Here is a 23,282-nt window from a genome sequence, read left to right on the forward strand (position 1 = left end):
TGCATCTGATTTCTAGTCATAATCATAGTAGGTAGGTTGACAGGTATAATTAAAAAAAAAAACGAGAGAGAGAGAGAGAGAGAGAGAGAGAGAGAGAGAGAGAGAGAGAGAGAGAGAGAGAGAGAGAGAGAGAGAGAGAGAGAGAGAGAGAGAAGATTGCTCCCTCTTGCAAGAGGGAGCACGGGCCTTTGCCAAAGGCCAAAGGCCAAAGGCAGAGACCCGAGAGACCAACTCTATCGGCGATCGAAATCTAGCCGACCAAGTCGGTCTGTCGACGAGGACTGGCGTGTCTCTGAGAGAGAGAGAGAGAGAGAGAGAGAGAGAGAGAGAGAGAGAGAGAGAGAGAGAGAGAGAGAGAGAGAGAGAGAAGAGAAGAGAAGAGAAGAGAAGAGAAGTGAAGTGAAGAGAAAAAGAGGAGTTATAATCCTTTACATATCTTTAAGCCTATCATTGAGCTTCTTCACCTGAGACCTGAAGACACACGCACAGGTAACAAGGTCTCAGGTGTTCCCAGGTCACGCTTATTATTGCACCTGTACACCACCTCAGGCCATCATCATATTGCACACTTACCATTATTGTGTCAGTAGCAAAAATATAGGTTATGGGATCTTACTATACACGATCCCATTCCTTTGCTGTTATTCCTACAATGTTCTTTTTTTTGTACTTTCTGCTTTGGGTTCATTATTTACATTAGGAAGAACTGTAACCCTCATTATCACCATCATTATCATCAGTATTATCGCCATCATCATCATTCTCACCATTTTCATCATCCTAGACATCACCTTCCTCATCATCGTTATCAATATCATCATCATCATAATCATCACCTTCACCATTTTCATCATACACATCACCTTCATTTTTAGTATTATCAATATCATCCTCACCCTCATCCTCAGTTTCACCATTTTCATCATCCACATCACCCTCATCATTATCGTTATCAATATCATCCTCACCATCATCCTCAGTTTCATCATTCCCATCATCATCACCATCATCGTTATCATCATCTTTAACATCATTATCATCATCCCTTCTGACATATCAATTTGCAAAACCCATCACCACCTTCATGGCCCATCATCTCCCCGCATCAGCTCATCGTAACCTCATTATAACCACTATGGGGGCGCAAACAGGTGTGATTATTGGCTTATCAGGTGACTGTGAGTGGTCCAGTCAGAGGCAGCGGCAGCGCACCCGTCAGGAGATCGGGGGAGGAACTGATGTCACAGGCCTCCTTTTCCTCGCTCTCCTCACTCTTCTCCCCCGTGCTGTCGTGGGACTGCTTCGACTCCTTCTTGGCCTTCATCCTCCTGTTCTGGAACCATATTTTGATCTGTCGCTCGGTGAGGCAGAGGGCGTGGGCGATCTCTATCCTCCGCCGCCGCGTCAGGTAGCGGTTGAAGTGGAATTCCTTCTCCAGCTCGAGGGTTTGATATCGCGTGTAGGTCTGCCGTGTCCTCTTGGGTCCAGCGCCCGTGTCCTGACCTGCTGGAAGACCCACGCCGTTAGGAACTGTGGGAGTAAGGGCGCAAGGGTAGAGTTTTATCATGTGTGATTGTTAACGATGAGGATCTGGGAGGAAAAGTATAGGAGAAAGATGTTTATATAGATTAGATGTTAGATAAGATAGATGGATTAAAACAACTACTTCCTGAGGGGTTTGTTAGTGTTTATTATGATTATTATTAGGATTAGTATCGCTTTTATTATTGGGATTATTATTATCATTATTATGGTTATAGTTTAAGTAATGATTTATTAGGTAACGATTCATATGAATTTACAAAGACGCAAGCGCACATTCACATACATAACACACACACACACACACACACACACACACACACACACACACAAGCCTAACCCTACCGGCACATCAGTATGCCACGTCGGCCTCCCCGGCATCCCCTGTGATCCCCGACACTGAGATCTTATGCCGGGAAATGCCCAGGTATTATCTCCCGCTGTCAATCATCCATGGCCAGCCGGCACGCTCTGTCTGTCTGTCTGCCTCGCGTGTGTGTTGCTCGCTGCGTCTGTCTGTCTTTCTTTACCTGATTTTGAGCGTCTGTCTGGGTACTTGTCTGTCTGCGTTTGTGTTTGTGTCTGTTTGCATGGTTGTGATGTGTTCTTGTGTCCAGTTTTAGTGTTTGTTTGTTCGCTTTCTTCGTTGTTTATGCGTTCATTCGTTTTTATATTCTCTATTCCGAACATACTTTTTTGGGAGGTGGGCGAAGTTATGACCGACATTTACGTATAAGCTTTTTTTCCGGGTACTGAACCTGCGATTAAATTATTTATGTATATATTTCCTTTTATGCTGATACCCCACGAATAAAAAAATAAAAAAAACGAAACATTTCCTCATCAACATTTATTAGGCATACTTCCATTATGTCCCATTCACCCTCGCCTTCCATAACCTGACTGGCGCCTTTTATCAACCTGTGTTTCTGTCTCTTCGAATTATCACAACGACGTTAATGCTCGGCCCTGACACACGGCCGACGCTGGACCAGAAACAAAGACGTCAGCAGCTTGTTATTGCATATTTCCCTCCCTTCGAAGGATTCTTGGTTCCTCGGTGTTGTTTACATGAGCTGCCCCTCGTGTGTGTCCCCGCCTGGTATGTTTGGCCTCTGCCTGGACCTCTGCTCCCACCGGCTATCTAATCCCTGGATCAGGCCGTGAATCCGCCCTTTCTTGTTCATTTACCTTCCTCCACCTGCCTGTCTGCATACCTGAGTCTGGTCCTCCGTCCCCCTAACGCGCCTCCCTCTCCCTCCTCGTCCTCCTCCTGCTCCTGCTTCCGTTCCTTCTTCCCACTCCCCTTTCTCCTCCTCTCTCTCTCTCTCCCGGTGCTCTATGTGAAAGTCATTAGCATATGTAAACTGATATGTTTGAATCTTTACTATGTGTGTGTTTGTGTATCTCTTATCTCTCTGTTGCTTGTCATTTATCTGAATATTTTGCTCAGTTTACGTTTCCTCCCAAGTGTATAGTTACCCCTAAAACAGATGGAGTCAAAGCTGGTGTGAATGGATAGTGTAGAAACGATTATATCATAGAAATACAAATGTTATCAAATCTGAGTGTAGTAAATTATTAAGTGCTTCACGATGGGATTCTTAACTGAGATAATAAAAGAAGATTTGTGAGGGAAGATAAAGCCATGGCAGTCTTACTATAATTGCTTCATTTACGATATGTTATGACGTATGTTTCCTTAATCAAATAGCAACAAAAGGAAGCAAGACAAAGATTTTTATCCGTCAGTTAAAAGTCTGATGTTGTGGGTTAAGTGAGTGACAGCAGGGAAAGTGAGGAAGATCGTAGTCAAGGCTGCATATCATCTCTCTGTCCCTCACACCACTCATTGCTCACCCATCACACCTCATCTTCACACTCACTCACCCCTCACACTAACATCACATCTCTTCATTCATCGCACCTCCTCATCCTCACACTCACACCGTACACATCCCATATCTTCAGACTCGCACCTCACCTACACCAACTTTACATCTCCTCATCCCTCACACCTCCCCGCCCTCACACTCACGCCTCGCACCAACACGTGGCTCATTTATCTTTCTCAATAATAACCTCATTGACCACGGTAGCCTCAGGCGCCTCAAGATGGCCTTATAACCGCACACTTACACCTCGTTTCCCATATCCCTTCTACTTAACACCTAACCTACATATAGACCCCTCCTGCAGCACCCCACCTTCCACCCCTTCAGCCTCCTCTTCTCTGCCTATGGGGTGGGGGAGAGAAGGGAGTCTCAACCATCCTCCTTTCCTCTCCTCCCCCCCCTCCACCCAATCACCTGAGCCCCTTCTCACACCTTCCTGCCAATACATTGATCTCCAGGTCGCTGCCTTCGCTATACAGGCAGGTATGAAGGGTTTTGCCTCCTTGATCCCTCACGGTCAATCGCTCGTCCCTCGTCTGAGAAAGACACGCGGTCATTCTTCACCTATATTTTTAGAGGAGACTGTTTTGACTTTATTTATGTAGACTTTTTATACTTCATTAGTTTGTTATATGAAATTACGGAAATACAAGTTGAGGAAATGTCTACTATACTAAAATCGGAACGTGTAACTGTATTGAAAGGGAAGTATAGATAGGAACAAATTACAGTTTAAGGAAGAGGAGATAAAGGATGAATGGTTTGAAGCAAGTCGCGTGTGATATTCTAGTTAAAAAAAATGTCAGAGGATATTGCCCATTAGTAATTAATATTTTCCCCCGTGTCTTCCGTTCCAGGTGGGTGAGTTACACGCTGTTATCCTGTCACCTCTGTCACGCCTGGTCTGAGGGACGGCAGGGGAGAGGCAAGGGAAGGCAGGGGAGGGTGTACAGGAAGGCCGGTGGTGGCAGAAGGTAAGAGTAGGCAAAAAATATGTTTGGATAATGATTGTCGTCGTGGGTGAGTGGCGTGTGTGTGCGTGTGTGTGTGTGTGTGTGTGTGTGTGTGTGTGTGTGTGTGTGCGATTGTTTATGTAGGATAGAAACGCACGTGCTATCAATATATTTTTACCACTCACCACGACCACCACTACCATAGCCCCCCCCCCCCCCAATCACCACCACCTCCCCCTCCGCCCACCACCACTACCAGTACGACCTTCCAAAACAACCTTCAGAACCTTGACTTCAGACCTACTTTCATTTTTTTTACAATAGTTTTATGGCTCAGCTGCAGCGGCGGTGATGGCTCGTAAAGTGGCGTCAGTAGTAAAGTTTGGCGCCATATGGAACGTGCCATAAACAGAGGATAAAAGGAAAAGCAAAAAGGTGTCTACATGTCCTTAGGCTTCGAGGGACAACGACGGGACGAGGCGAAGGAGGAGGAGTGGGTGTTAGGGAGGCGTGGGTGGAGGGAGGTGGAGGAAACGTCTTAATAAACATGGAAGGAACCACAACACGCCCCCACCACGTCCACACACACACACACACACACACACACACACACACACACACACACACACACACACACACACACACACACACACACACACACACACACACACACACACACAAACACAAACACAAACACAAACACACACACACACACACACACACTCACACACACACACACACTCACACTTACATCAACACTTTAATAAATACTTAACGAAACACCTCCATATAACTGCCAACACCTGTAGATTCCCTTGACAACGCCCCGTGCGAGTAAAAGCCGCCCTGTAATTGCCATCAACACAAATCGTGACACAAAAGAGAGAAAGATATCCCTACGCACTCCATTTTCTTCACTTATTCATGACTCACTCGCTATTTGTCACGGAATCTCACGCGAACACACTCACTCACGACAGGCAAGTAAGATTCACACACTCTTCTGCACCACAACAAGAAAAACAAATCACAGAACACCAACCTGCAGGATAAGCCTTCACCCACTGATAGTAGTTGGCGGGGCACTGCGTCTTGGAGGTGTAGGGCTGCATCACCGCGTCAGGAGCCGCCGCGCTGCCGTAGACGTGGCTGAGGGCGTCCGTCGCACTAAGAGGGTTGGAGGGCACGGCGCTGACAGACGGGGGAGGCGTCATTCCGGCCATAGGGTTAATGTAAGCGTTCATTTTGGCACTGTTGAAGTCACTGTTCACTGGACTGACGGCGTGAGGCACTGCTGAAGAAGGCACTGCTGCTGAGTGTGGGTGGGTCGCTGTCATGTCACCCCTTGGGGATGTCAGGGCAGGGTAGTAGCTGTGGCTGCAGGTGTCGTAGGAAGTTGTCGTGGCAGGGGAAGGGGAATTGTTGGTGGGGGAGTGTTCGTAGGCAGCCTTGGTGGTTGCAGGGGCGTTGTTGAGGGCAGCATAAGCGCCAGGGTATCGATAAGTCTGCATCCCGGAGCCGTATTGCGCGTACGCCTGCGTCACGTCAGCGTACCCGGCAGGCCCTCGGGAGCCCTGCATGTAGGCGCACTGCTCCTGCGTGGTGGCGGCGCCCCAGCCGCCCGCCGCGGCCACGTTGGCAAAATAGGAACTCATGACAGCGCACGGGCGACAGATGATGGCCGTACTGATAGGCCTACTGTCCCAGGCCTACTGCACTTCGCCATTATCACGCTTTGGCGAGCGACCGTCACGTGACCCGCGCCGGCCAATCAGAAGGCAGCCCGGCTATTGTCACGTCCTGGGCCCGTCGCGTGCATAGCCGACCCGGGAATGCACCGACCCCTCCTACTCCCTCGCAGATTTATCCCTCCTCGGGGCCTCTCGGGCGATTTTTATGGTGTTTTTGACATGCTAGTTAGCGGCTCAAGTGTTTATTGATAACCTGAGCTGGTGCGAGGGACGGCCGCCCTGACCAGCCTCACGGGGTGACCAGAGGAAAAAAAAAATCAATAGTCGATGTGATGTGGTATCGAAAATGTCCACTTATTTGGTATTTACGGTGGGTTTGCTGTTTGCTTAATAGTAGATATTTTTTTTCTTATTTACCTTTTCTTCGTTTCTTAATTGTACGTGACTAATTAAACTGCCTCCCTAAATTGATATAACATTCATTTAGGGATATAGTCAACACACACACACACACACACACATACACACACACACGCACCTATTTACACAACAAAAAAAGCATCGTCGTAAACCATTAGAAAAAGAAAAGGCGAGGAGGAAAAAAAAAGAACAATCACTCTGAATTCATAAACCCCTTTTTCTTCCCTCATAAACCATTAATAATCTTTCTTACGCGAACGTTTAGGCGGTGACGGCATTATACTCGAACACCGAATTTTTACATGACACTGAGAACAACCACCCTCCCCCCCTAGAAAAAAAATAAAGAAAGGAGAACTAAAAACACCACAGAACAAACCAAAGACATCGAAGCCATCACCACCAAGCGAATTATTTATAAGCGGGCCGCCACACCGAAGAGAAGGAGGAAGGGAAAGGAAGGGGAGAAGGGAAGGGAGAAAGGAACAGTCGATAAGCAGAGGGGGAGAGGGAGAAAGGGAGAGAGAGGGAGAGAGAGGGAGAGAAACAGGAGGCTCTCACCCTTCGCTTTCTCACACTCCTGCTCCTCCCACTTCTCTCTCTTCCATCTGTCTGTCTTCCCGAGGCCTCATGTTAGTTAGTGTGTCTGTCCGCGGCACGCCACTTCGAAACCCGTCAAGAAAAAAATAGATTTGTGTCACGAAAAGATGAAGACAGGACACCAAAACACAAACCATCAACCCATTTTCTCCTTTAACTTTTCCCTAACTCATGTAACCATCCGTCTACCGCCCACCCAGCCATCAAGCCAACAGTTAAGACGTTCCCCGCTAGAAAAAAGAATCTGCCATCATTCCCCCCAAGTTCTCCGGCGCTGTGGAAAAATAAAATGGAAAGTGTCGGCTTGTCTGTCGGAAATTAAGAACTTACCCTCGTCCACCCACCCTGACCATCCTGCCGGCGGGTGGACGGGGCGAGAGGAGCTTCAGGGAGGAGAGAGAGAAAGGGGCGGGAGGGAGGGATGGAGGAAGAAGGGTGAGGATGGGAGGGCTGGAAGGACGGAGGGGAAGGGCCCGGTCAGACTCCCTCGCCAAAATTTATTTCCTATTATTCTCCTTCCCCCAAATCCTTTTCTTCTTCGGGTTTTCGCTGTTTCTCTTCCCCACTGTCAGCGTCCCGGCGTGCGCCCTTCCCTCGGTGTTTTAATCATTCTTATTTCTTCTTATTTCTCCCCCTGGCCTTCCCGGTAACTTAGAAAAGCGAAAGAGATAAAAGAAGAATATAAACGTTAAACTTTTCCCTCCTTCCTCCCTTCCTCGACGCAGCTCCTCATATGGCAAGAGTTAATAGGACCAAAGTTTGACGTGTCCACAGGAGAGAGAAGGGAGGAGGAGGAGGAGGAGAGAAAATGGAAAGGGAGGAAAACAAGGAGGGAGGAAGGGTGGAGAAGGAAGGCAAGGAGAAGAACTGCCAGGCTCTTTAAATAATCAGTTTCAGAAAGTGTGTTCAGTTTTTCTGCCAGGAGGGTTTGTGTGCGGAGGAGGAGGAGATGGTGGTGAACGTGGTGGAGGTGGAGGTGAAGGAGGAGGGCGTTAGGGAGACTGGCAAGGAATTGGAAAAAGATGAAGGACATTCGGATGGAGCAAAAAATAAGAAGAGACAGACAGACAGACAGACAGACAGACAGAGAAATCATAAAATCAACCAGCCATTGAACACTGTAAGAAAACCAACAAACCAGATTCTATGATTGGTGATGAGAACTTTCATTACTCTTGGCAGTAGTAGCAACAGCAGTGGTTTTAGAAGCAGCATCATAGTAAGTGTAGTGAAGGTGTTGGCAATAGTGAGAGACCCAGATGTAATACGTGTGGAGAATGATATAGAGGGAGCAATCATCACAGAGGTAGGTAGGTGGTGGTCAATCACGAAGAGAAGTATAGCATCAAATTTGGTGTCAATAAACGAGAGGATTATTACGTGCGAGTGGCTGACCAGTGAGTGAGTGAGTAATTGAGTGAGTGAGTGATGATTGTAGAGGCTTCAACATCGTGAAAGTAACAAGAAAAAACCAGTACAGCATCACATTAAGGAATTTCTCTTTATCTTTCTTCTTCTGAGTGAGTGATTGAGTGAGTTAGTGAGAGACGATATTCCTAGCTGCTCAAAACATAGTGAAGGTAACAAAAAGAAACTAGAACAGCATCACACCTAGGAATTTCTCTCTTTTTGTCTCCCGTTGCTCCTTTCTTTGACCAAGGGTATAATAAGAAGAGGAAGTGGGTTAGTAATAAAGGTAAAGATGGAGGAGAGGGAAAGAGCGTAGGAGTGTACAGTTGTATGGTGTAGGTTGTTGTTCTCCTTTCCTTCATCCGCGTTCCCTGCAGCATCCCGACCCCCCTCCTCCCCCTTGTGTGTGTATCCACGTGGCAGTGAAAAGGGCAGCTGACAGGCCGACCTCTGCTCTCCGGCCATGTTTCATAACCTCGTGCCCCTCCCTCACCCTCCTTCCCTCCCTGCCTCCCTCCGTCTCTCCATCCCTCCCTCCATCTCTCTCCCTTAGTCCTGCAGCCTCGGTTGAGCTCTGACTGGTATTATGCGGCGAGGCGAGGTACACAAGCGGCGCGTTGCTCCTCTCATTTGCCACTTTTCATGATTTGTGTTTGTGTCTCTTGCGGACTGTGTTGTGGGTTGTGTTGGTGTCCGTGTAGCAGTTGTTGTAGTTGTAGTTGTTGTTGTAGTAATTTTTGTAGTGGTAGTATTTGTGTAGTAGTAATAGTTGATGTTATTGTTGATGTAGTTGCAGTAAAGGAAATAGTAACAGAAGGAAGGGAAAAGGAAAAATAAATTCGTATATTATAGAAATACTCGAATCTTTCCCAAAATATTCACTTCTCCGAATCGTTTGTCGAATGTAATATTTTTTTTCCTTTTCCACTGAAACAATCAAGTCGCTAATAGGCAAACAAAAAACATGAAAATAAACAGAGAACTAACTAATTAATTGGAAAAAAATATAAACAAAAGTGTGAAAACTGTCCCACGCAAATATGAACAAAAATATATACGTCCATATCACATGTTTCGCTCCACCTCTTCTCATTCTCTTTCTCCTCCTTTTTCCCTCGCTTCCTCCTATTTTCCCTCTCTTCCTCCCATTCTCCCTCTCACTCCCTTTCTCCCTCTCTCACTCCCTTTCTCCCTCTCTTCCTCCCATTCTCCTTCTCACTCTCCCTTCGTCCTCTGAGTTACGAGGACCCAAAATCTCTCCACAGGTCGGACATCTGGCTCAGGCCGCCGCTTATGCAAAGTAACGGACGCGTAGCCCCAGATTAGGTCACAAGAGTAGAGGGGGAGGGGTGAGAGGAGGGGAGAAGGGAAGGGGATAGGAGAAACAGGAAGGGCAGGGACAAAGAGGTGTGGGACAAGGGGGAGAGAAGGGGGATGAGAACAAAAAGGAAAGGGAGGTTTGGAACAGAAATGGAATAATTGGAGCGTAGAAAATGGAAGAGTATGGAGGTGAGAGATGAAATGATTGTAATTAAGGGTCAGAATTTCCTCATTTATCTAAAAAAAAAAAAATGGAGGAGACTTTTTTTTTCTAATTTCATGTTGTAATTTTTTCACTCAGAAACGAAGGACGTGATAACACTTTTTTTTCCTCTCTCCTCAGGTTACTTTTAATCACCACACGTTTTCTTTACCTTTAAAAACAAACATAGAGGAGACTTTTTTTCTGTTTTCATATTATACTTTTTTTTTCACTCACATACGAAGGAAACGGTAACACTTTTTTGCCTCTCTTCTTACGTTACCTTTAATAACTATCATACGTTTTCTTTACCTTTTAAAACAAACATAGAGGAGACTTTTTTTCTGTTTTCATATTGTGCTTTTTTTCACTCATATACGAAGGAAACGGTAACACTTTTTTGCCTCTCTTCTTACGTTGCCTTTAATAGTCATCACACGTTTTCTCTTACTCTCATACTCGTGTTGCAGGAAATAAGTGCTCGGAGGGACACAAAAAAGAAGAGAGAAAAAAAGAATCCGTGATAAAATTAAATGACTGCAACATTACGAAAACAAATGACCTCACGCGCGCAATGGCGAGAGGAAGAGCATGGGGGGGGGGGGGATGGGGGGCAGCAAATCCCCTCCTTGAAGACGTTAAGCACGGCCGAGGGTTGTTAACAGCGGAATTAATACGCGGCGTCATCCTTCCCACCACTTAGAAGGCCTTGATGGATCGCCGAGGCAATTGTATTAAAAATGTACAACTCGCTCTTAATCCCCTGAAACAACTGCGCGAGAGATTAAGCTAAAAATTGCCCTAACTAGCGAGAAAAACAGGGCGCGGGCGAGTCCAATGCCTGCCTGTTGTTGCCTTCCGCCGCAATTATACTAAACGAGAATGAACCCCGGGAGAGGAGGCGGTGGCTGGGGCGTGGTCGGCGGGCACGGTAGGGGAAGGGTAGGGTAGGGCAGAGTAGGGCAGGGTAGGCTTGTGTGGACCCCGTGGGCTGAGACACACAAAGCGATCAGTAATCCGTTGCAAGGCCGCCAGCTGCCCACTTCTTTTCCCTCCCACATCCGCGGAGTCGCCCCTCTATACTGCTGCAGGTCCGCCTCCACACCCACACCCACCCACCCCCCTTCCCTTTTGTCACCTTCCCTTTAGCTTTACGTCTTTCTGTCCCTCCGTCCGTCTGTCTCTTTCCCCCAGTCGGACCTTTCATCATTCTGTCCTTCCTTCTGTCTATTTTACCTTCTAGTTTCAGCCGCACACGCGCAGATGCGGAGCGAGGGAGGCTGATGGAGTGAGTTACTTTGGGTATTTTTGTTGGCCCTGTGTTGTATCGGGTAATTTTAGGCCGGAGGGTCAGTCAGCATTTAGCATTTCTGTTGAGGGCAAGCGGCAGTGATTAATGTCCCCAGGGTTAATGCCATCACTCTTGTTGATTAGCTCGCCCGAGGCCCCTGACCCAAATACATTTATGAAAATATTTCCCCTCTCGATATTCGCCGCCGTCAAAACCGACTCTCTGCTTGTCTGTTTTCCTTTCTCTTATTCTCTTTTCTTATATTCTTTCTTTCGTGTTTTCTCTCTCTCTCTCTCTCTCTCTCTCTCTCTCTCTCTCTCTCTCTCTCTCTCTCTCTCTCTCTCTCTCTCTCTCTCTCTCTCTCTCTCTCTCTCTCTCTCTCTCTCTCTCTCTCTCTCTCTCTCGCTTTTGTTGTCACTCTATTCATTATTCATATCCTCGATCCATTCATCCCCTTCGGCAAAACTCCCCCAAAAGGTTTCCCCGTTCACGAGCCTCGCCGTCAGAGGGAGAACCATGAAACGTAGTACAGACGGGGAGACTACGTATTTCTCCCTCACCCTGTATATCCTACTTCAGTCTACCCTTTCTATATATATCATCTAGGTTACTCTTTATCTTCTTTGCAGGCTCCGTAGGTTACTGTAATTTTTCTGTGTTGTTATTATTTTCATGTGCTCTTCTTCCTTTCATATTTTTTTTTCCTGTAAATTGAGTTAATAGTGTCCATCTTGTCTTCTTTAATGAATCTTTTCTTGTTATCTTTTTTATTTCTCATATAGCTGTTACTCCTCCTCCTCTTTGTCCTTATATACATCCTCTTCTATGTCCTAGTTTTCATCTTCCATCTTTTTCTTCTTCTCGTCCGTTTTTCTTTTTCTCTCTCCCAACCTTCAACATGGCTCAAATACGAGTCATCAAGCAGTTGTTATCATCGAGAGACATGAAAACACTCCGTCATCTTTTCTTGTAGGACTGGACTCTACTTTCTGTCGTTTAGGCTACTGAGGGAGGAGGATAGACACGGCTGCTTATAAGGAAGAGAGAGCCATCAGCTGCCCTCAATCCCCGGCATGTTCAGGAACCATAAACCTCGCCCGTTCTGAGCCTCGGCAGAAAACGCACTTGATACTCACCGCCTCAAGACTCCGCCGCTCGTAATTCCTGCGGGAAGGTCATTCTCGCGGGCGTCCTGACGTGCTGAGGGGGCGGCGATGACTGTAACTGCTGTGGTTATGGGAAGCGAGGGCGAAATTGACAAGTGGTCCAGTTTCTGAGGTCTTGTGGGGAGAGTAATGCACATAAATTTATCGTTAGTTCCTCAGCCTGGGGCGTTACCTGTTTTCGATAGAGTGATTAGCAGCGATGAGGAGACGCAGGATGCAATATACCTTCCAGGGTCGTTGCGAATTTCAAGGAGTGAGTCTTCAAAAAAACATGATTTATTGGCCCACAAGAAAGCTGGTCTACAAGGAGTTTAAAGAGCGGCATTACAGCAAGGTAGAAAACGAGAGAAAAAAGAGAGCGAACGTAAGTCACCGTCATTAGGAAGGGGAGGAAAGGAAGGTAAAAGAGAGAAGAAAAAGATGAAATAGGGGAAGATTTTTACCTCGTGCCAGCGATGTCTCGGTTCGCCTCGTCGCTGCCTTCCTCCTCCTTCCTTCTTCGGCGTGGTGGTGGCGGTGGTGGTGGTGGTGGTGGCGCAACAAGTGGCCGCCCGAGCGAGGGGACCATAACTTCTGAACTTAATGCTCCTTCGTGGCCGTAAAAACGCGACTAAATCTGGCCGAGCCTTCCGCGTATATCTTCCCACCCTCTCTCCTCGCTTCCTGCCTCCTTCACCGCCCTCTCAACACCCCACTTCTCACTCCTGACGAATTTGTGATCTCTGCCCCCTTCCCTCCCTCCCATCTCCTTACCCTTCCCTCCCTTCCCTCCGTCCGTGTCTCCAGAACAGTTCCTTCCTCTCTCCTTCCTTTCTCTATCACTTTTCTTCCACGTGTGCCAGCCTTTCCATCTATTTTCTCTTCTTTAATTATACCTGCGAGCGATATATCTCTCCCTCGGACTTGACTCTTTCTTCCCTTCCTCCCTCTTGTCATCGCCTTCTGCAGCGTGTACGATTTATGACGGCCGTGTTCTTGCTCCTCCCTTCCATCAACCCTCGTGTGTGTGTGTGTGTGTGTGTGTGTGAAGAGCGACGAAGAGAAAGAGGTTTATGTATGGGGACGTGCGACCATAAAAGAACGACTAAGGTGAATTTAAACTTTTGTCATAATTAGTTGGGTACACTTTGGATGGGTTTGTTGATTCTCGCCTTTTGAAACAGTTCTTTTGTAGTGGGTAGAAGAATTTTATAGAGCTTGAGATATAACGCCTTATGTTTATATATAAGAGGAAGTGAGTGTTAACATTACTTAACTGTTTTGATTTTTAGTGGTTGAGTAATTTCTGATATTTAATACTGCGAAGGTTATTAACTTTTATGAGTATTATTATTGCGTGTAAACAACCTTCTCGCACTTTTTTATTGCAATGATGTAGATTTTTTTTCTTGACAAATGAAATGTATGAATGAGAAGTAATGAATTAATGTAGAGAAAGGCTGGTGAGAAGGAAAAAAATATATAAAAATAAGAATTAATGAGAGAGAGAGAGAGAGAGAGAGAGAGAGAGAGAGAGAGAGAGAGAGAGAGAGCACCACCACCACCAACTAGCGTATTAAGTAGCGTGAGTCGACGAAAAAAAATACGAGTTATATATATCTAGTAAAAGGATTGAAGAGGGAGAGAAAAAAAATGAAAGCTTCGACGAGTTCATTCACTTCTAGACAGTTTATGGAGGTGGTGGTGGTGGAGGTGGAAGTGGAGGTGGAGGTGGTGGTGGAAGAGGTTTGCATGGTGGAGGAAGGTTAAAAGAGAGGAAATAAAACAGATGATGATGAGGTATACTTAATTAAAGACAGATGTTTCGACTCTCTCTCTCTCTCTCTCTCTCTCTCTCTCTCTCTCTCTCTCTCTCTCTCTCTCTCTCTCTCTCTCTCTCACACTCTCTCTCTCTCTCTCTCTCTCTCTCTCTCTCTCTCTCTCTCTCTCTCTCTCTCTCTCTCTCTCTCTCTCTCTCTCCTCCTCCTCCCTTTATCGTCCTCTTTTTTATCCCTCGCCTGCTCCCTGTCCGTCAAACTCACTCCCCTCCCTCTCAACTCTCCTCCCTTCCTGCTCTCCTTCGCTCTTTCCGCCTCCCCATCCTTTCCTCCCATTCCCGTCCTTCCCCCACAAGATCTAGGCAAAAGTACACGTAACGGGGCCGCGGGGACACCTTAGCGGCCCTCAAATTTCACCCAGACTCAAAAGGGGAACTTGTACCCCTCGACGAGATTGAGATAAATGCGTTCCTCTCACGCTCACTGTTTTGCTTGTTTTCTCTCGATGACTCGCCTGCTGCTGCTGCCTGGTTAGTTGGTTGGCTTCTGGGTCTCGTTTTGGGGTGGACATGAAGTGAGGTCTTTCTGGTGGTTCTTCCTGGTTTGTTGTGTGGTTCTACAATGATGGTTGGGGTATAGTTTCAGTTGTTGTTTTGTGAGTTTGTTTGTTTTGATGTTTGGGTTTCAGCATTTTTAAGGGACCTGTTGCTCGGTTGATTATTATTTTTGTAAAGTATGCGAATATTAACACATCCATTTTTTGTAGATAGTTGATAAGTTATTACATTTATGAATCAATTTTATGTAGCTTTCTGTTAATGTATCTGTATATATCTACATCTTTACCTAAAAAGAGCAATTGTTTTGTTTTTCTGTAGATAGTGCAAACGTCATGAGTCAATGTTTTTTTACCTATCTACTTATATCTATGTCAATGCGTCCTTTTATGTATCTATCTCATTCTATCTACATATCTACCAACCTCAAAAAATAGAGCAAGTTTTCTTAGATACGTATACAAAAGGCAACCCACGTACCCATCCACCTCTCCCGGGCACAAACAACACTAACAAGCCAATGACAGGTGGGCGAGGGGAGGGTCATCTGCTCGCAGGTAAACGGGGGTAAGCCGATAATGACGTGTCAGATGTTGTTAATTACCAGGCCTACCTTAATTGATTTCTGCCTCAGGTAACTTCCGCACTCACACGACCTAATGGTGTGAGAAGGAGGGAAGGACAGGAGAGAAGGAAGAGAAGGATAAGGGAGTGAGAGGAAGAGATGAAGTTTTGTTATTGTGTTGTAATTAATCGAAGGTATTGAGGGTAAGAGAGACGGTTTCCAAGTTAAAGAAAACGGGTCATGTGTCTTTATCTTGCTTATCTTACTGTCACTATTTATTTCATTTATTCTCTCTTCCTTTTCATATCTTCCTCATCCTCATCCTTTTTCCTTACATACCTTTTCACCTATCATCCCTTTTCCTTTTCTTCCTCTCTTCCATTATTTCTCTTACCTCTCCTTCTTCCTCCTTTCATGTCTCCTTTTCATATCTTCTTTACCCAATCTTCTTTCTTTACACATCTTCTCTTCCATCATCATATGCTTTCCTTTTCCCCTTTCCTCCCCTCTTTCTCTTTTCCTTCAATCTCCATCCTTTCCCTCCTCTTTCCTTTTCATATCTTCCCTCCCCTCTTTTTTTGTACACATCTTTTCTTCCATTATATTTGCCTCCTTTATCCTCCATCCATTCCTCTTTTTCTTATCTCTCTCCCTCGTCTTCCGTTGCCCTATCATGCATTCCCTTTCTCTGGTCTTCAACGTCCCTCCATACAAATGTCCGTCAATGAGTCATCAGTGTTATTTCCCTCACCATCTCCACTATAATCCTCGCCTGCCTCCCAGTTCTTGTACGATCCCTTCTTGCCGTCACTTCAGCGTCGAGACCACCTATATATGATGACACTGTAATTGACCACTTTGACGTTGAGATTAATGCGTTATCATATATTTTTACTGTCTTGTATTTATTGCATTCTCTAGGACGCGTGTTACATTCTTCTGCCTTCTCCAAGCGTTGAAGTTTCCCCCAAAATTTAAGACAAGCGGTTCCCTATAGCAGCCCAATACCCTCTCTCTCCCTCCCTCCCACACTCCCGCACTCACTCACGTACTCCCACACTCACTCACACACTCCCCCACTAGTATCTACACCTCCGCTGATAAAAATAATGAGGGGAAAAAAATGAAGCCTCGAGTAATACACCTCTCACCATAAATTTCCACTCTTACTGATAACCTTATTAAGTGCGTTCACAGGTAACACGGGCTTCAGGTGGTTCCCCCATCACGCCGGGAGTGAGATTAATCGCATCTTAGCTTGTCGAGGTGATAAACGTGGGCGATATTACTGCCCAAGTATCGGCCATGAATCAAAACATCGTGCGACTATTTTTTACGACTATCTATTTACCTTCGTTTTTTTATGCCTCGCTCACTATTTGCGGTGTTTATGAGCCTTGCGGAAAATTGGATCATCCGGTATACGTAAGGCGAAGGGTAAGGAAGGAGAGGGACGGGAGGGTCGTAATGAAAGGAGGAGGTGGAGGACGAAGAGGAGGACGGGGGTTGAGGAGTTGGAGGAAGGAAGGAACAGTGCTGACGGACGGACAAGTTACGGACAACCCTCATTAGCGACGCTCAGAACTTCCTGTGTTACGGCATATTACTCCTGCCTGCATGGGGACACCTGCAGCTACCTGGAGGAGGAGGAGGAGAAGGAGGAGGAAGGGGACGGAAACAGGAGGACGAACGGACGAACGGAAACAAGAGGCAGGAAGAAGCAGAACGAAACGAAAGGAAGAAAGATAAAGAGAGAGGAGACCGGGGTTAAGAGGAGCGGGGAGGAAGGAATGTAGCGGAAAAGAACGGCCATAAGCAGACAAATGAACGTTGGTAATGCGAGAGGATGGTTCGTTTTATACCTCATAGCGAAGAAAACGATCTCTCTTACCCTCGATTTTCTTTTTTTTTACACACCTTACTTTGTGCTCTATCGCCCTGGTTTGACTGCTTTATACTTTTATTGCTGCATTTTAAATTTTATCTTCTCAGTGGTCCGGTTCTTGTCACTCTTCATTCATATTCATTCCTTCATTCATATGCCGAAACACACCTCAAATTTAAATGTTGCTTCCTTCCACATGTCCCTGCAGTCTCACCACCGTAACTCAGCTATTCTTCCTCCTCCTTCCCCTTGTAATCATTTATTCTTTTCACGTTACCGCTCTCCCTCCCTCCCTTCGTCCCTCCCTAACCCAACCCTCTCTTAACGCTGCAGTCAGTCCTCCTCCATCCTTCCTTCCTTCCCCTTCCGCTAATAACACAACAAGCTCAAGTACACAGGCCCCTTCGTCAGGCAGGTGTGGCGTGTAGCGGAAGTGCGTCGGTTCCCACAGGCTTGCGGTGAGTGGAGGGGAGACTCATTCCTCACAGTCGCCCTCACCAAGCAAAGTGTAGGTTTCCTTACTTCCCTTCCCTCACCGGCGGGTCACTGCTTCGGCGACGCGGCCCTGCACACGCACAGCCCCCCCCCCCCCTCCCCCCCATCAGGCAGCTAGCTTACCTCGTGCACGGGGAAGTGGAGACCCATGCCTAAGTGAGAGCGTGAGGGAGAGAGAGAGAGAGAGAGAGAGAGAGAGAGAGAGAGAGAGAGAGAGAGAGAGAGAGAGTGTGTGTGTGTGTGTGTTCAGTGGGGGAGTTTGTGAGAGAGTGGGGGAGTGCGTGAGGGTGGGAGAGAGGGAGTAGGTGTGGTATAGGTGTGTTCAGGTATATTGCTTGTATTATTATTCTCTCTCTCTCTCTCTCTCTCTCTCTCTCTCAAAATCCGTTAAAACCATGAGAACGTGAGGCTGCTCTTTCTTGACTCTTGATTAAGTGATGTTCTTTGTGCATTTTGTTCCTCGTGTTGGTGCTAGGAAGTTCTTTTATTTAATTTGTTACCGGTTTTATTATTCTTTTTGTCAGATTTTAATTAGTCATCTTATTCTCCTGTTGATTTATTTTTGCGCTGAGCTTCAAATAGATTACGATTTTTTTTCTTTTCTTATATATATTATTTCCTCATTCTCTTTCCTTCTTTCTTAGTGGTCATTGTTCTGTCTAGGCTATTTCCTGCATTCTCTGTTCTATTTTTACCTCCTCGTCTTTCATACCCTTTTTTGTTTCCATTTTCCTCATTTTCTTTTTTCTCCTCACCTTGTCTTCCACCCGAGGACACTCTCTCCCACACCCTCATCCCCTGTCCCCTTCTCTCCCTCCCTCACCCGTGGCCACGCTGCCTGATAACCCTTGTTTAAAGACATGAGGAATCGCATCTCCTTAACTTAAAGGGGGAGAATATATTCTAATCATCTGTATTGTATAAGACACAATGATTGGTCATTTGATACCTGCCAGAGCTCCTTTGTTTCCTCGTCATCCCCTTCCTTATTAAGTGAGGCTGGGCAAGGGGCAAGGAAGGGGATGGGCAGGGGCAGGGCAGGGGAGGAAAGGGGAAGCTTGCCTCGTCTTGTACTTCTGCTTCAAGGCTCTCCCAGTACCTCTGCTTGCGTCTCTCTTGCATTGCTTGCCGCGAGTGTTTTGCTGGGAGATTTTACGTTAGCTAGAGTTTCCTTGAGTTATGCTTTTGGGTGTCTGCATGTAGTGAAAAGTGTATTGTTTCTTCCACCATAGTCTGGGAAGTTTGTTTTTTTGTCCCTGTTTTTAAAGGTGAAGTTTGCACATTTAGTTTATATTTGCGCTTTAACCGTTGTAGGAACCTGAAAATATATGGAATGAGACTGTGTATGTGAGTTTGAAAGCATAAAAAGAATTAATACGCACGCGCAAGCACAAGAACACACACACACACACACACACACACACACACACACACACACACACACACACACCAGAAGGCCTCGTCGGCTCCCCTGCAGCACCGGCGGACCCCAATAATTACGAGCTAAGGAGCCCCATCTACCCCCCTTATCCCCTCCCCCTCCCCCCTTCCCCTCCTCCCTCCCCCCCTGCAGAGGCCTACCAGCACTCCTCGGGGCCTCAGCGGCGGCCTCCCATCAGTGATCAGACCAAATCCTGCACTTGTGTGATTGATTGTTGTATCTTGTCGGCGGAAGATAAATAGCTCGTCTGAGTGTGTGTGTGTGTGTGTGTGTGTGTGTGTGTGTGTGTGTGTGTGTATTTGTGTGTGTGGAGGGGGGTATTTCTCTACTATTGTGCATTGCAAGATTAAATTTAACTTCTTTTTGACGTTGGAATAAATACGTTTTTTTTATTTATCTACAACATGCATAATTTCACAGCTAGATAAATAACACTCCCAAGTTTGTTTTTCAATATAATTCAAGTAACTCAAACTCGCAAATAGACCTTCCAGTTCGCAACACTTCACCAACATACACACAATCATTACATCACACAATCAATTTTCAACACCAAAATCACCAACAAACAAACAAACAAACAAACAAACACAGCGATAATAATAATAATAACAGTTTCACCTTTCAGCAAGCAAACAACAAACACTTTCCAACCGATCGAGCCAACACTGATTTCACAACACGAAGGAGAAACCAAAAGCAAACAAAAAAAAAAAAAAAGAAGGGAGCCACTCGTCATTTGATCTTTACTCCCCCTCTCGTTAAGGCTAATATTCTCTTGATTCCCTGGCCGCAAATGGTAGCAAGGGGGGGAGGGGAGGGGAAACAGGGGAGGGGGATGCTGCGGGAGGCTGGGTAAGGGGAGAGAGCCGGGGGTCGAACTGGGGTCTCTCTCCCTTAATGAGCCACGAGCCACCCCCGCTTGGGAGTGGCGACGGCGCGAGAGGAATTCAGAATGAGCATCGATTGAGGGCGAGCTGTTCGGTTCCCCCTTTTCCGCCTTTCTCCCTTCTCTCTCTCTCTCTCTCTCTCTCTCTCTCTCTCTCTCTCTCTCGTCCGTATGAAATATATTGATTTCTTTACAATTTATTTACCTTGGAGTTTTGAGGACAAAGAAGGGAGATAGAGTGAAGGGAGTGAGGGAGGAAGGAGATAGAAGCACTTAGCACGAGGCTCCATCTGGCAGGGTGAAGGGAAGAAGGGGGCGAGGAGCGGCGGGCGGGGAGGGGAGGAAGGCATAGATATTGGTGAATCAACAAGACGAACGGGGTATATAGATAGATAGAAAGAAAGAAATATAGATAGATAGATAGATACATACATACAGAGAGAGAGAGAGAGAGAGAGAGAGAGAGAGAGAGAGAGAGAGAGAGAGAGAGAGAGAGAGAGAGAGAGAGAGTTTGTGCAAGCTTCCTTATTCAACATCATAAACCCAACATTTAATATATTCTCTACTCGTTTCATTTTCTCTTGACTCCTTGCAGTAGTACCAACCATTATTTCTTTGGGACCACTCTCACTTAGTCACTTTCACTCACCCTCTTACCCACTCACTCTCACACTCATCCACTCATCGCAGGAACTGAAGTGGGAAAGGCGCTTACGGAGAGAAAAAAAAATAACCCCACAACACACACACACACACACACACACACACACACACACACACACACACACACACACACACACACTCCTTCGAAGAGGCTGCCCTGCGGGGGGATTATAATTACACGGCTCTCCGAATCGCGGCCGGGAATGAGTCGTGCGTCTGACTAGATCGGAGAGTAATGATTGCGATTTTCTTCAGCGCCATTATAACGTGTAAAGCCATTAAACAGTTTACAGGCTTTCATTAGTTCCGGGTTGTTCCGCGCTTGATGGACGCCGAGACGGAGGAGAGGAGAGGAGGAGGAGGAAGGAGGAAGGAGGAAAGGAGGAGGATCAGCACGACATCGGCAGAAGGAGAATGATGTGTGTGGGTGGATGGGCTCAGAAGGAAGGGACACACACACACACACACACACACATACACACACATACACACACACATACACACACACACACATACCCACACTTCACATGCCTCTAAAATATACTCTCTTTGCATTACCATTTGACAAAACGCAGTACCAAAACAAGACACCACCCTCCAAATAAAGAATAATTATGTAAAATATTAAAACAAAAACAAATTCACGATAGACCTCACTTGCTGGACCCTCAAAACACTCCCTCCTCCCCCAAAATAAAAGGATAAAGGGAAAAGTTGACATACATGCGCGAAAAGTCACACCAATCATTATGAGACAGCCGGATCTTCCTCTACCCCTTCCTCCTCCTCTCACGGATTAGATTTTATGGCCCCGGATTAGCGAGGGTGACCCGCGAAATGGCCCGGCCGGTGTGTGTGTGTGTGTGTGTGTGTGTGTGTGTGTGTGTGTGTGTGTGAGGAGTCAGGTTCAGAGTATATCACCATCGGCAGGCTTTGTTGTTTGAGGTCGAAAGTCGCGTCGAGGGAGACCTGGGAAGGGGGAGCGAAGGGACCCAGGGACAGGACGGAAGGATTACAGCGGTGTGTCTATGGGTGAATTTATTGTGTCGGAAAAGTTTGTAGGCGAGTGTCGGAAAGCACTGGTAAAGAAAGAAGCATATATGTACAATTAAATAAGTACTGGTATACTGGTCATGTTAAACTACTTATTATACTTATCCTACTTATTTCCTACTTATTATCTATCTGCTATCTACTTATCAAACTTATTATACTTATCCTACTTATTTCCTCGTTCTTATAGCTGACTGAACTCTTTAAGACGGATAAATAGACACATCTGATTATAAATGTGACACTTTTTGGCCTCTCTTTTTCAGTATTTGTTGGAGCAGTGAGTTGTGGCAATTTTGTCCGTTTTTATTCTCTGTGCTGCTGATATGTATTGTGTTATCGAAGAGGAGAAAAAGTGAGTGGATGCATCGTTGTAGTATATAGTGTCACTGCATTTAAATATAAAGGAGCAGTAAGTAGCGGGCCTTGTTTTCATTATTGTTTTCTTTTTTTTTGCGCCCTTGCACTGTCTCCTCTGCTGTAAAAAAAAAAAAATACCCAGTGACTTCCCCCCCCCCTCCCCTCCACACACACACACACAAAGAACACTTCAGAGTCCTCGTCAAGCCCGTATCCCTCCTCCGGTGCAGCACCAAAGCGTTCCCTCGGAGTGGCGGCGCGGCCCGTGCCTCGGCATAAGCAGCAGCGATATCACATCATCGCTCACGTGGCGGACGAAGGTTAATCGGTTACTCGCCGCTACCGTCTTCCAGCTCAGCGCGAAGGTCACTCAGTCTCGTTTTCTTCTTATCTTCTTCCTTAAACGTAGAAACCCGAGGGAGTGTCTTTGTACTTTATCGCGTTTAAGAAGACAGATAATTTCCCGGCCGCTCCCTCCCTGTCCTCTCTCCCCCACGTCCTCCCCTGAAGTGTGGTAACGTAGAGTTTGTTTGTGTGATGCATCCTATTTTTTTGTTATTTATACTCCCCTTCATTCCCTTCCTCTTAGAGTGACGCAACTACGGCCACTCCTTGAATAAAGAAGCTATATGGGTACAAACTACTTACTCTCCGCCAATAGCTTCGATGCCCTTACGTCATGGTCTGTATTGAGGGAGGGAAGAAGGGACGGAAGGAGGTGCTGGTGTTCCTTAAACCTGACCGTGAAGGCATTACAAATCATCGGTGTGTCCCGCCCATAGTTTCTCCCAACGTTGATTTCCACACAAAGACTGCAGAGCGTCCGGGTGCATGCAGGTGAGGGCATTAGCAAGCTGTTTCTTTCTCCGCGGCGAGGGGAGTCAGCGGCCGGCCTGCAGTGGGCATTACCGGCTGATGGGCTGAGGCTGTTGGAGCATACACTGTGGGGCAAGTAGCGTGCGGCCCTGAGGGTACACGGGAACATCCATCTCGCATGTTGTACCGAGAGGAATGTTCTGGGTTTTATAAGTTCATTGTTCGGGAAAGTGTAAACGTGGCTCCACCGACATATATAAGGATTCAGGGGCGTGTTTAGGATAAGTGAATTAATTATACCCTCGACCTTT

The 23,282-nt window shown here is 46.4% G+C and overlaps 1 protein-coding gene across 1 annotated transcript; it reads right to left on the reverse strand.

The window, feature by feature from the left end:
• Positions 1–369: 369 nt before the first annotated feature.
• On the reverse strand, positions 370–6,089 carry LOC127009135 (homeobox protein Hox-B7-A-like). The gene is made up of 2 exons (XM_050881919.1): positions 5,433–6,089; positions 370–1,506 (listed from the first exon to the last, which is right to left on the reverse strand). Exons 1-2 carry the CDS (start codon positions 6,043–6,045, stop codon positions 1,169–1,171), a joined length of 951 nt encoding a protein of 316 aa, XP_050737876.1. The 5' UTR covers positions 6,046–6,089; the 3' UTR covers positions 370–1,168.
• Positions 6,090–23,282: the final 17,193 nt, after the last annotated feature.

The sequence above is a fragment of the Eriocheir sinensis genome, chromosome 39, assembly GCF_024679095.1.
Source record: "Eriocheir sinensis breed Jianghai 21 chromosome 39, ASM2467909v1, whole genome shotgun sequence".
Lineage (NCBI taxonomy): Eukaryota > Metazoa > Arthropoda > Malacostraca > Decapoda > Varunidae > Eriocheir > Eriocheir sinensis.